The sequence below is a fragment of the Syngnathoides biaculeatus genome, chromosome 5 (genome assembly GCF_019802595.1).
Source record: "Syngnathoides biaculeatus isolate LvHL_M chromosome 5, ASM1980259v1, whole genome shotgun sequence".
In the NCBI taxonomy this organism is placed as follows: Eukaryota; Metazoa; Chordata; class Actinopteri; order Syngnathiformes; family Syngnathidae; genus Syngnathoides; species Syngnathoides biaculeatus.
The window spans coordinates 906,663-921,043 of record NC_084644.1 but is presented as its reverse complement, the minus strand read 5'-3'; the positions used below and the strand labels follow the sequence as shown (position 1 = coordinate 921,043).

Below are 14,381 nucleotides of genomic sequence, written 5' to 3'. Positions count from 1 at the left end.
AGGAAAAGAGGAGAAGAAAGAGGAGGAGGAGCAGGAGGAGGAGGAGAGGAAAAAGGAGAAGGAGAAGAAAAAGGAGGAGGAGAATAAGGAGAAGAAGAAAGGAGAAGATAAAAGGAGGAGGAGGAGGAGAATAAGGAGAAGAAAGGAGAAGCCAAAGGAGGCGAAGAGGAGAAAGAGCCGAGGTTAAGTCTCCCCGGAGGAGGAGATAAGGAGCAGCCGAAGAGCCGAAACAAAAAGGAGAAGGGGGGGGCCGCTGAGAGGGCAAACGTCGGGAGCCGGATGGAGGAGGAGACAGAAGAAAGAGCAAGACGGAAGAAAACGGAGGAGGATGAGGAGAAGAAAAAGGAGGAGGAGAAGAAGAAGAAAGGAGAAAGAAAAGAAAAAAGTGAGAGAGGAGAAGTAAAAAGGAGAGGGGGAGGAGGTGGAGGAGGAGAAGAGGAAAAAGGAGGAGAAGGAGAAGAAAGAGTAGAAGAAAAAGGAGAAGGAAAAGAGGAGAAGAAAGAAGAGGAGGAGCAGGAGGAGGAGAAGAAGAAAAAGGAGAATGAGGAGAAGAAGAAAAAAAGAAGAAAAAGAAAAAGGAGGACGAGGAGAATAAGGAGAAGAAGAAAGGAGAAGGAAAAAAGGAGGAGGAGCATAAGGAGAAGAAAGGAGAAGAAAAAAGGAGAAGTAGAAGAGGAGAAGAAAAAGGAGGAGAATAAGGAGAAGACGAAAGGAGAAGAAAAAAGGAGAAGGGCAAGAGAAGAAGAAAAAGGAGGAGAAGGAGGAGGAGAAGAAAAAAAGCACAAGAAGAAGAAGAATAAGGAGGAGGGGGAGAATAAGGAGAAGAAGAAAGGAGAAGAAGAAAGGAGAAGAAAAAAGGAGAAGGAGAAGAGGAGAAGAAAAAGGAGGAGGAAGAGGAGGAGAATAAGGAGAAGAAGAAAGGAGACGAAAAAGGAGAAGAAGAAAGGAGAAGAAAAAGGAGGAGGAGGAGGAGAAGAAAAAGGAGGAGAAGGAGGAGAAGAAGGAAAAAGCAGAAGAAGAACAAAAAGGAGGAGGGGGAGAATAAGGAGAAGAAGAAAGGAGAAGAAAAAAGGAGAAGAGGAGAAGAAAAAGGAGAAGGAAAAGAGGAGAAGAAAGAGGAGGAGGAGCAGGAGGAGGAGAAGAAGAAGAAAAAGGAGAATGAGGAGAAGAGGAGAAGAAAAAGGAGAAGGAGAACAGCTCCCTTTGACGCAATGGCCCTCTTGCTCCCCCTGGAGGACATCAGTCGGAACAGCAGCTTGTACAAGTGGTGTTTTATGATGTATGAAAAATGGACTGACTCGTGTTCCTTTGGGTGACTGTTGGCCACGCCCCCTTTGGACGAGTTTGGCTCGCGACAATATTACGTTTACAGCTTTGAGATATATGGAACCATATCAAAACGGAGCAAAATTCTTTGTTTATGATGCACTCATATCACATCCCTTTGTCTTAAGGAGGGTTAAAATATGGTCGGCGTACCTCTTCCTGGTCCAACATGTGTGAGGGCTTTCCGGGGCTCACGCGCAGACGGGCTTTCCAGCGGTCGGGCGGCGGCGCCGGGCGCTCGTCGGACGGCTGCTCGAAGGAAGTGCGGGCGTAGGGGTACGCCGGGGGGGCGGCGTGGAAGGCCGGGACCTGCTGGGACCGCTGGTGGTGGTGAAGGAGGTGATGGTGCTGATGCTGGTGGTAGGAGGGGGGGGCGGCACACCTTGCATCTGGGGCGGGGGGCAAAAGTGTCACATTTAACGACGGGCATTCGACTTCGGGGGCGACATGCCTCGGGACGCCCCCCCCCGCAAGAACTGGAGGAACTCTGGCCATTTCTGCTCACCACTCGAAGATGAGATGAGGTGAGATTGTACGAAACAAGATGATGTTTCTGGAGAAAAACTTGCATAATAATTTGGAAAAATTGCCCCACAAGCGCAATGCGGTCTTGTGGATTTTTTTCAAATTGATTCTGAAGGACCAGATTGAACCTCCTCGCGGAACACGTTGGGCCCGCGGGCTGCATGTTTCGCACCCCTGACTTGAAAGTCTTTTTTTGATCAATCTTTGTGGGGGGGGGGCGTGATATACATACATTTATGTACGTACACAAAATTTAGAAAAAACATACACATTCTGAGAGATGAAAAACAGCCAGCGTCACGTGCAATGCGAGACACGCCCCCTTCCCCATTCCTCCTATTGATTTTCTACTGGAATGTAAAGGAGGCCCCCTCCCCCATCAAAGTGCCCCCTCCCCTCCCTCCCAACCCATCCAGAGGTGCGAGGGATTTTTTTTTTTTTTTTTTTTTTTTTGCGTCATCGGAGCGCCTGGAAACCAATCATCTGCCGCTCATGAATACGCCGCACTCATTTGGACACATTAAAAGTTGATGAGCTGTGCCGGCAGATTTTTTTAATAACTGCCAGCAACGGGGACAGAATAATAGTATTGTAATAGGGAGGGTGGGGGGTGGGGGGGGGGTCACTTGAGAACTTCAGCGGGGATTTTTCTCCGCTGAACGATCCTGCAAACTTTGACCGACTGCAACTAAGAGAAAGACAAAAAGAAATCTTCACGTTGTGCGTCATCTCGCTCGTGTGAGGTCGGCAGAGGCGGAAACTGACACGGGGGGGCCGGATGGGGGGGTCTGTCGCACAATCTTTGAACATTGTGCGTGGAACTTCAAACCTCAAGAGAAAACGTGAAGAAGAAACCGAGCGCATCTGTTGCAACTGACGTGCGCAGTGTCGTCGTCGTCGTCGTCGTCGTCGTCGTCCCCCCCCCCCCCCCCAAAAAAAAAGAGAAAAAGGGACTTCTCGTCGTCTGAGGAACGCAACTGGACAAAATAAAAATGAATCAGTCAAGAAAAGTTTGCTTTTATTTGGGATGTTTGACATCGTTGATTATGTGAGGATTCAATCCCGAGTACTCGGGTAAAATAGAAAAATGAGATGTAAACGAAGACCTCCATCGAGAACCCATCACGGCTGACTTGCCCCCCCACCCAAGAACCGGACACCGGTCTGACGCGTCAGTCGGGTCGCTTCCGGATCGGGCCACATCTCATCCCGCGTCACCATTCGCCGAGTCGCTGCTCAATATTGAACACGTGAAATTGTTGAGATTGGCGCTGTGACCCATTTTGGACCCTAAAAGTCCAAAGTGAAGACACCTCAAAGTGACAAATAATCGCTCCGCTTTCCACGATCAGGATTTTTGCCGCCGATCTAGTCAAATAATCTCCTTGCGCGATCTTCCGAAACAGACGACAGTCTGACGTTCTCGCCGACGGACGATCTTGTGTGCGTCCGGTCCGGATCTCAACCATCCGAACCGGACCCATCCGCCGGCCCGAACTTCGTCACCGCGGCCCCTCCGGAGGTCCTCGTTAAGGCCGGCCGAGCGCGGAATTCCGATGAGACGCTTCCTTTCTCTCTGCCTTCGCTTGCTTTCTTGTCTTCTCTCGTTCTTCCTCTTTGCCCCCACCCCCACCCCCCAAAAAAAGGGATCCTCGCCCAGTTTCTGCCGTCCTTCGCAGTTTCCAAAGCAAAGCGACGGCGGGGCGGGTCATCCTCGGTCAACGTCCATCTACACAAAAAACAGGGCTAAAAAAATCAAGATGGCCGACCGGGTCCGGAGGCCGTCTCGCTTCCCGCCCGGGGTGGGCCGGGGGGGGGGCGGGTCATCCTCGGTCAACGTCCATCCACACAAAAAACAGGCCTAAAAAAATCAAGATGGCCGACCGGGTCCGGAGGCCGTCTCGCTTTCCGCCCGGGGTGGGCCGGGGGGGGGGGGCGGGTCATCCTCGGTCAACGTCCATCCACACAAAAAACAGGCCTAAAAAAATCAAGATGGCCGGGTTCTGGCCGGGTGCGACCGGGTCCGGAGGCCGTCTCGCTTTCCGCCCGGGGGGGCTGGGGGGGGCGGGTCATCCTCGGTCAACGTCCATCTACACAAAAAACAGGGCTAAAAAAATCAAGATGGCCGACCGGGTCCGGAGGCCGTCTCGCTTCCCGCCCGGGGTGGGCCGGGGGGGGGGGGGGGGGCAGGTCATCCTCGGTCAACGTCCATCCACACAAAAAACAGGCCTAAAAAAATCAAGATGGCCGGGTTCTGGCCGGGTGCGACCGGGTCCGGAGGCCGTCTCGCTTTCCGCCCGGGGTGGGCTGGGGGGGGCGGGTCATCCCGGTCAACGTCCATCTATACAAAAAAACAGGCCTAAAAAAATCAAGATGGCCGGGTTCTGGCCGGGTGCGACCGGGTCCGGAGGCCGTCTCGCTTCCCGCCCGGGGTGGGCCGGGGGGGGGGGGGGGGGGGGGTCATCCTCGGTCAACGTCCATCCACACAAAAAACAGGCCTAAAAAAATCAAGATGGCCGGGTTCTGGCCGGGTGCGACCGGGTCCGGAGGCCGTCTCGCTTTCCGCCCGGGGTGGGCAGGGGGGGGCTGCACAATTGAGCAAATTTCAAATTTTCTGCTCTTATGTACTTTGCCTATAGCGCCCCCCCCCCTTCAGTACATGGACATATTTATCCTTTCGTCCAAATCTTTTTTACTTTCTTTGCTTACGTGGCGGCAAGCCAGCAAAGTACAAATATTATATCATTAGGAGCAACTTTTGTGTTTTTGATGCGCATATGACAACAATCTTGAATGTTAAAAAAAAAAAAAAAAAAAAAGAGTCGTGGTGGTTTTGGGGCACTGAGACTCATTTCAATAAGAACATCAGTCTTTTTTCTCAGCTGCTTAGCCTCACAAGGGTCACAAAGCCATCCCGGCCGTCATCGGGCAGGAGGCGGGGCACACCCTCAACTGGTCGCCGGCCAATCGCAGGGCACATGGAGACAGACAACAGTCGCACTCACAAACACACCGACGGGACAATTTAGAGTGTCCAAATAAAGTTGATGGGCGGCACGGGGGGTCAGCGGGTAAAGTGCAGGTCTCGCAGTTCTTAAGTCCCGGGTTCGATCCCGGACCCGCCTGTGTGGAGTTTGCATGTTCTTAATTGGACACTCTAAATTGCCCGTAGGTGTGATTGCGAGTCCGTCCGTTGGTCTCAACGTGCCCTGCGATTGGCTGGCGACCAGTTCAGGGTGTACCCCGGCCCCTGCCCGTCGACAGCTGGGATGGGCTCCGGCACTCCCCTGGACCCTCGTGAGGATAAGAGGTGAAGAAAATGGATAGATGGATGTTTTGGGGATGTGGGAGGAAACCCACGCAGGCACGGGGAGAACATGCAAACTCCACACAGGTGGGGCCGGGATCGAACTTGGGACCTCAGAATTGTGAGGCCAACGCTCTACGGCTGCACCACCGTGTCGCCCCTTCAATAAGAACACTTCATTTTAAATATGAAAATATTGACTCACGGAACGGCTAAGTCAAAGTAGCACCCTTGCAATTTTGCAGCGTGAAAGAAGAAAAAGCGGCGAGCAGGGTTAGCATAAGCGCGCCTCAGTTTGGCGGCAGACGGAAACCCCCGCGCAGCCGACGACCCCCGCGACCCCCGTCCGGTCGGACGGCTGCGACGGCCTGTCAAGTTTTCGTCAGCGACGACGCCGAGCCCCCCCCCCCCCCCCCCCCCCCCCGAGTGTCAGCGTTGTCGCTGAACGAGCAGTTTCGCAATCTGTCGCAGGGGGCGGAACTTCTTTTCTTCTGTTTCTGATTGGGATTTTGACACGGTCCAGTGGACCAGGACCCAACCGGGTCAGAACCACACGGGGCCAAAATGCAATTTTCGTGACCTCTGCAGGATAACCTGATACACAACACGAATATATTGTCGACTCTACTACTAGTGAAGGAAGACGTGAAACGTTAATTTTGTAAAGCCGTTAGCACATTCCTAACACCATTCATCTGTGGGGATGTATGCACTATTATTTCTACATGAATTTAAAGCAAAACATGTTGTGAAATTTATCTCATCGCCCGCCCCCCAACCCAAAGCGTTCGCCTGTCACATTCTGAGGAGGGAGGGGGGCCTGCCTTCATCGCGTTACCCGCACTCGGGAGTTTTTTCGCCTTGTCGTCTTTTCGGGCCCGGCGCTCTACCGGCCGTCGTCCACACGGCGGCGCCGCTGCCGCGCGGCCGCCTCCGCTCCGCTCCGCTCCGCCCCCGACGCCGGCGCACAGGAAACGAGGTTAGCGCCCGAGAGATGTCACTTCCGATACGCCCACTCCCGCTCTCTCTCTCCCTCGCTCCCTCGCTCACGCACACCCCAGCCTATCACCATGACAACCCAGAAAAGAAGAGATAGAAGTGAGCGTTGGGGGGGGGGGGGGGCTCAGGGATGGAGGAGAGGAGAGTGGGCGGCGGAGGAAAGAGGGGATGAAGAGGGTGGGAAAAGAGCGAGGAAGGGATGATGGATGGAGGGAGGGGGGGGGGAGGGAAGAGAGAATTTGGGAATAGGGTGCCCGTGTCTTGTTCCCATAGCAACGCAGCCATCCGTGAAAAAGCGACGGCCCGCTCGTCTCTCCGCGTTCATCTCGCCATCCCTCGCCGCTACTTACTATATATAAACGTAGCATCAAGTTGGCACGTAATCCAAGCTGTGCAACACTCCGCGAGGCGCTAAACGTCGCTCGCTCGGCCGCATCGGCAACGGCCGCCTCTCCGAACCTTCCGCCTGCAACCGCAACGTCGGACGGAGGTCGGAGGTCATTTCGTACTCACCGGAAGAAAATCAAGTCAAACCTGCCCGTCGCAAAGAACGTCCGGCCAAACTTACACAACCGCACGGCGAACAAATCATCAGCCGGCTGAACGCAGCCCGCCGCCGCCGGTTACAACCGGTTGGAATCCACAACGGGTGGTTTGGATAGAAGGAACAATCGGATGATGAGGGTCTTCCGGCCAAAAGCGTTACGTCGCTCTACGATGGTCACCAAAATTGATCAGCGTCTCCAGAACAATGCGTCTGGGATTAATGATTTTTAGGCATGTCCCGATCCAACTTTTTCACTTTTAGATACTCGTTTACTGAGAAGATACCACAGCCCACACCGATATCGGACCGATCAGACTGCAGCAATAATCCGACGTAATTTAGTTATGTTACAGTGGGAAATGTTATAAAAGGCTTGATCAAGTGAGAACGCTCGAGAACAACAGTCAATTTTCGACTATTGTTGATGTTTGGTTGATGTTTGGTGACACGAAAATCTCGTCGTCGTCATTTATGAGATGACAATTTGAAATTTTGGTACAGATTCTGACAAAAATCACGGAAGTTGATGCACATGATTTGCCTCCGTGGGCCACATGTGGTGGGCCGCATCTGGCCCCCGGGCCTCCAGTTTGACACCCGCGCCTCAACGGCTTTCCGGACCAAAAAGTTTTGCCGTTCAATTCTGTTGAAGTGGGTCACGACGGGGACGAAAATCGGAAAAAGTTGCTTCCGAGGCGACAGTTGAGAACACGTCCGTCCATTTTCGTAGCCGCTTGTCCTCACGAGGGACGCGGGAGTGCCGGAGCCTATTCCAGCCGTCGAGAGGCAGGTTACACCCAGAACCGGTCGCCAGCCAAATCGAGACATTTAGAGTCTCCAATGAATGCGGGAGGAAATCGGAGTGCCCGCCCGGAGAAAAGCCACGCAGGCAGGCACGGGGAGAGAACGTGCGCACTCCACACAGGAGGGGCCGGGATTTGAACCCCGGTCCTCTGAACCGTGAGGCCAACGCTCTACAGCTGCTCCACTGTACCACCGGCCTAAACGGGGTCCACGCAGCCCGAAACCTGGTTTCTCCTGTCCGACACGTGGTAAACAGATTCGGGGGAGGACTTGTGAAGCACTTCAACCTCAACAAAATAGAAAGAACTGTAAAAACGTGGCGTGGTCACTTGTACTGAGTCGGCGCTTCTGGTTGGGGCCAAAAAGGTGTGCTTTGGCGCCGAAGAAGAGGTGCTTGCGGATCCCCGGCGGGTGGGCGCGAGCATCTGTGGCGACGGGGCGAGGTGTCGCCGCCGCGAGGCTGACTGGAATTTGCTGGCGCGTTAAAAAGGGGGCGTCCGGGCGGGCGCTAGCATCTGTCGCCGCGAGATGAATCGCACCCCAACTAGATTGATTTGCATCGAGAGCGAACCGGATCGCGTTAGGAGTCTCTAGTCAGGTATGTGCAAAATGCAAGCGTGTTCAACCAATCCGATTTCCGAGTGGCTCGCACGCCGCGGATGGGGAGCATCCAACCGGGGGCAGCAAAAAAAGATGTTGATTATTGATTTTTGCAATTCATCAGTAAATCAAATCCAAAGTTTGCATTTCAATTTCTGCACCTTTGCTCAAAATGAACGGCGGAACGTGGCAAAAGAACCGATCGGAGCGGAGGCGCCGTCCGACAACATTCGCTTGGCTCGATCGTCGTCCTCATCGACGTGCATTTTTGGTCCTGCCAGTCCGACAAACCGGCGCCGCTCGAGGCCGTTGGAGCTCGGGCCAAAAGCAAAGTAGTTCCGCTTTTAGCTGCAAAGCGGCCTCCTCCTCCTCCTCCTCCTCCTCCTCCTCTGCTCGCTTTCGGGCTCCCACTCGCTCCCACAAGTCTTTTGCACTTTATTTCCTCCGCGGTCTCCTTTCGTATTTCTTTGAGCTCATCTCGCGCGGACGTGATCAGAAAGGGAAAAAGTTCTGGCTGAACGTCTCCCTTCATCAAAATCAAAGAGGACAAAAATACTCGTACTCTCCATTTCAGCGCAAGTACAGAAAAGTAAAAGTACTGCTTCAATTCTTTCCTCTAACGCTAACATAAGATCACAAAGTTAGAAATGTGGAGTTGCGGCAGGGTTGAACTCCAAACGCTGTGACCTGACACCAGGAGACGGAACCAAAGTGGGGCGAGTGGACCACTCCGCCGCCATCAGTGACGAGCGACGACACTGGCGCGCTCAGACGCGCATGGCGGGTCTCCCTCCATCTTTGAAGCGTGGCTTTGGTGACGTGCCGCATCTATAGTTCGTTTCATATCCGGACGTCCCCAACTCCAAACATTTTGAAAACCGGTTTGGCTCAGCGAAAGGTGCCAAGAAGACGCAGGAAGTCGGCCGTTTTGGTTCGAAGCGCCCATTTTAGGCTCGCTTGACTGAGTACCGCTCAACCTGATTTTTTTTTTTTTGGTTTGTTTTAATTCAGCCCCCAAAGCCAGTTTCATTTATCCAGATGAACTTTTTTGAGGCTTGTCTATCACAAGTAGACCCCACCAAAGAAGCAAAATACCAGCAAGTCTGCCACATTTTTCTTCGGCGGCACAGTCGACCACGTTCGCGTCAATAATTCAAAAAGTCTTCAAACGGCAACCGGGGGAAGACTCAACAAGTCTCCCGAAGACCACGTTGTGGCTTCTCTTTCTGTCTAGACCACAGACCTGGTCCGGCTCAGCAACGTAAACTTTCGGTGGCCACGTCAGACGCGGGGAGAGGCCCACTGAAGCCGTTTTTTGTTTTTTTTTGGTTTTCAAGTCAGCCTTTGCGCTTCCAAAGTGCAATTTTCGCCTCTTTGGGCTGAGTTGCAACCAACCAACCTTTTTTGGTCGTTGTTATTGTAATTTTTCACTTCAGCCCCCGAAGCCACTTTCGCTCGTCAAGATGGCGTGTCGATCACCAGGAGACCGACGAGAAAAGTCTCGAGAAGCCGTTTGGCTTTGAGGAGGCCATTTTTCTGCGCGTCCTGCCAATTGCGACCAAATTTGAGCCCCACGTACGAGAGAGACGGGCGGGCCAAGCCACACGGCGAGGATTTTGAATGTTTGGCATCGCGGGGGCAAACGCGTCGGCGGCTGACAATTTGACACAAGAACGTCACGTGAGCACGTCTAACACGAGTCGGCACACGAAGAGCCACGGCAGGTTCGCCGATTCAATTTGGCCATCGAGCGTAAATGGTTCTACAAAAGCGCCAAATGAATTTCGTCCCAGTGGGAACAAATTAGAACCATATACGCAAGAGGGATGTCGGGTATGACACTCGATTGCAAAATATGTCCAGACGAGAGGTTCATCCTGAATCAGGGGAGTGATTCTTTTTTTTTTTTTGGTCCTGGTTTGGATAAGCAGCTTGCACAGCACGAGCGAGTCGAGAAAGCCCAACAGTTGCGGCCGAAACTTAAATCACAGCCCTGTAAACGCTCCGCCGGTGTCATTTACGAGCAATAATGGGACTGGATGGAGGTGCTGAAGGCGAAAGACAACAACCTTCCGCGGCCACCATAAACAAAACAGAACAGAAGAAGGACGAAGGAAGCGCGAGAGCTTTATCGGTGTCGCTTTCCTCGTCATCGGCGCCAACGTGCGCTCGAGCCGGCGGCTTTTTCCGGCTTTGCGCCGGACGAGGTCGGCGACGCTCGGCCGCGCCGTTAACGGAACTCTCGCGTCGTCGTCAGCTCGAGATCAGATCCGCAGCGAGAGACGCTCATCGCGGCTGATGACATTTTCCTCGTAGTCCGAGAACTTTACCCGCCGCCGCCGCCGGTCACCTCGCTTCTCGCCCACTATGTTGGACAAAAACACGCCGGCCGCATTCCGGTACGATGCCGTGCCGGCTCAAATGTTTTTGTCTATTTTCCCCAAAGTGGCCCATATTAATCATACACGCAGTAGCAGAAATTCAAAGCGACTTTTCTCTGTTGCAAAGTCTCCCCGCAAACTGGAGCCCCAAACAAAGACCTTCCGGGACAATGGAACAAATTTCTCTCCTTTTTTCAAAGTTTTTGTCGATCCGTCCGCAATTTGCCGTTCAGCTTCAAATTGCTGGAAAAGGTTGTCGCAGCCCAGTTGCGCGTTCGCGGTCTACATGACGACGTTCATCCGGCAGCGAAAGCGCTCGGGTCCCCGTCACCAAAGGCGCCTTCGTTGCGTCGCGACTGACCGCTTCGTTCTCGTCGAGTGCTTCTGTGAAGATACGGGACTCAAATTCTGCTCCAGACTGCTTGACATCCTACCACTTTGTCAGCTTGGGACCTGCAAGCTCGAAAATACTCCCTCTCATTGGTGGTGTCCCGCAGGGGTCTGTACTTTGCCCAATGCTTCTTGTCCTGGACGTGCTCCCCTCTGGTCAATTTGCAAAATTGTTCCATTGCAACGCCAACAACAGGCAAGACTGATTCAGCCGTTCCATCACCGTCAGCATAGGCAATAATGCACAGCCATCCCATCATCACCACCGTCAGCGATCGCGGTGTGAAAACGTGGCCAGACGCCGTCCCTCCCTCACCGTATCTGATGCCGACAAACTCCCACGCCTCGGTTTGCTCCAGAATGTGAAACTTCCGACGTCCTCCCGATTGGGACCCAGAGCAAAATCAGATCCAGCGCAAAACAGTGCAACTACGGTCGGATCTTACTTCAAATCAGAAAACGAGATCATCTTGTCCCAATACAAACTCTCGGATTCACGCCTATCAAAGTGCCTGCTGCTAAGTACATTTTCGACACGTTCCGGTGTGGCGCGACCAAGCCGCCGCTCGGCCCTGCGGCACTTTCTCCGTGTTACACTTGTTGGATCCCGACCCACTGACTTCTCGTTTGTGTTCTGGGTTCCCCCGCCCGGCCAGGCCGTCCCGAAGAGATAAAGAACAATTACAGTGCGACGTCCTGGATCCAGAGATAGACGACCAAACTGTGTCATCGCTTTATTACCGGGGGTCGTCGTGGAAACTTTGGTATCTTATCGCACTGCCCCACGACTGGCTGATAAAAAAAAAAAAAAAAAAAAAAAAAACAAAAAAACAATTGGCCGTCGGGGGAGAGCGAGAACCAAAGCGGCTCGGAACAAAAAAGCTGACGTTCGATTCATTCGGCCTAACTTTGTCGTGCATTTTAAACGAGCAGAAAGATGCAGAAGTCATCGCGGCAGACAGCCACTCGGGCTCGGATCAGCTCAGCTCAGCACCCGAGGCGTGAATCAGCATATTCGGCCGCCAAAGCCTTAATGGATTCTTGTCACCCTGTCGGGAGTTTGGAGAGGCTCAGAAAGTTTGGCGAATGCTGCCGTGAAAAGTACGGGGACAGCGTCGCACTTGCGCCACGCACAGCAAGCTGCAGCTTATTCCCAGTCGTCTTCGGTTTACGACGGAGGAGTGGCTTTGTCGGCCTTAAAAGATTCTGGGGGTGCTCCAGAAAAGGGAGGGGGAAAAAAAAAACCAGTCGCGGGAGGAGTAGTTGTGGTTTCCTGAAGTACACAATTCTGGCGTTGCATCATCCCGCAGGTGCAAAATTTCCCAAGACGGAAAAACGTATTGGCAGAAGTCAATTCCAACTTGTCTGTGTATCGCAGGAAAAGCCACACACGAAATAAAAACCGGCTAAAAGTCTGAACGCTAGCTGCGCGGCACGCTAACACATCAACGGCGCTCGCCGACGTCTGGCCGGGCCGTTTCGCTTGTCACGGCCGCCGGCCGGCCCGGACGAGACCGGAAGCCTGCGCTAGGATTTTTCGACCGGCAGGGGATTCGAAAAAAAACCCAACGTCGTCCGAGTTTGGGGCCGGGCGTTCGGTCAGCCGCCGAAGAAATTGCGCAAGGTGAAGCCGTGACAACGTCACGATGCACCGCGAGAGGAAAACGAGGGCTGGGTGGGATCTCTTACAATTCCGATGAAAGGCAAACAAATGAATTGCTCGATTATAACGGTGAACACATTTCATGACAGGTGGAGCTCCGAGCTAAGGCGGACGGACCCTTTGTCATTCCCGTAAAGCGATTAGGAGCGATGCACGCGTCACAGCTCGGCTACCAAATTGGATGAAACGGCGTCGCTGGGACTGATGAGATGCAAATTCACTTGCTGAGCGGATTCTTCTCAACTGCAGACCACTTCTAGTTGAAAGGCTTCCAAAATGCACGACAAAAAAAAATCTCGAAGGCCCAACATGACAGAAGTCTTCCAAATGGTCAAGAATTGCGTTTCCCTCGGCGTTGAAACGAACGTCGTTTTCCAGCGCAACTGAACTTGGGAATAATTGCCAATGGCGGCGCCGCCACGAGCCCATCCGCAAAAAACTTAAGACGGCTTCCCGCCACAAAGGCAACGCCAACGCTAAAAGCCAAAAACCCCGGCCAGCGTCTTTCTACGTCTTCCGTTTCAAAAGCTCCATAATGAACGTTATCTTTCTCATTAATTATACTCGTAATCAGCGCTGAGGATGAGATGCACTCGAAAGGAAAAGGAAAAAAATAGCAGCGCGCTGCAGCTTTCCGGGCTTCCCTGCGTCTGCCAAAAGAGAACAACGCAAACGTGACAAACGAAGACACGAAATATCGCCGGTGGGAAGTCGCCAAGTACAAATAGGAGCTGGATTTGACTTGCCCGTTTCATTTGGGGACCGCTTTGGACTTTTACTCGCCGTTTGGAAAGACAAACGTGGACGTTGTTTGCCCCGCTTTGTCAAAATGGCGGGTGGAGGCGCTTGCGGTCGGCGACTCTCCTAAGGCGAAGAGTTAAGCGGCGGGACGGAACCGGTGAGCATCGGCGGCGATTGGGAGAAGTCTCGTCATCACTGGTCAGGTGAAAAAGACGTCAAATTCAAATCTTCGCAGCGGTATTAAAAGTGCAAACGCCATCATTGAAACTTTGGGAAAAATTATTCTTGCTAAAAAGACATTTGAAACATATTTCGCCGCATAATTCAAACAAATCCATTGCATGAGTACAACAGGGCAACGCCAATCCAGTTAATCAGGAATAATTACTTCATTTGGCTATCGATTAGTCGTCAATTCATCGACGCATTCTTGCAGCTCTCAAGCTTGAGTTGCTTCAGTGGGCCACAAAAACGACGTTCGCGCAGTTGTGAGGTCCGGTGTTCAAATCCCGGCCCCGCCAGCGTCGAGTCCTCCGCATCCCTGGGTGGCTCTCCTCCGGGCACACGTTCAAAAAATAATAATCATAATCAATAACATGCACGGTAGGTTGAGCGAAGACTCGAAATTGCCCGTAGGGTAGAAGCCAAGTGTGAATAATTGCTTGTCTCCACGTGCCCTGCGATTGGCTGGCGACCAGTTAAGGACGTCGCCCACCTCCTGCCCCGAGATAGCCGGGGTAGGCTCGGGCACTCTCGCGACCCTCGTGAGGATAAGCGGCTCAAATAATGGACGGACGGACGGACTCGTCGAAAGAACATTCTGTCGACGATAGCGACAGCTGTGGACTGAGTTTGAGTCTTAGCCTGCGAGTCCTCCAGCGGCCAAAACGTGAAGTTAGCTTCAATCGGCGCACGCGGCCGGCCGCAATCTAACCACGGACAAAAAAAAACGCTCCCGATGGCAAAAAGTCTTCCCGGGTCTACTTGCGGTCCAAAACTCGATTTTGTGGTTGAACGGCACTCTGATGCTTTTCATGCGTGCGTCATCTATGAAAGGGGAAAAAAAATCCTTTCACCGACAACTGCCCATATTTCTAA

The 14,381-nt window shown here is 52.9% G+C and overlaps 1 protein-coding gene across 1 annotated transcript in view; it reads right to left on the bottom strand.

Annotated features, from left to right (window-relative positions):
* The window catches only part of syngap1b (synaptic Ras GTPase activating protein 1b), a 77,067-nt gene that overhangs the window by 56,094 nt on the left and 6,592 nt on the right, over positions 1-14,381 (bottom strand). Inside the window, 1 exon segment of the mRNA XM_061820539.1 lies at positions 1,480-1,715. Coding sequence (XP_061676523.1) covers positions 1,480-1,715 — 236 coding nt within the window.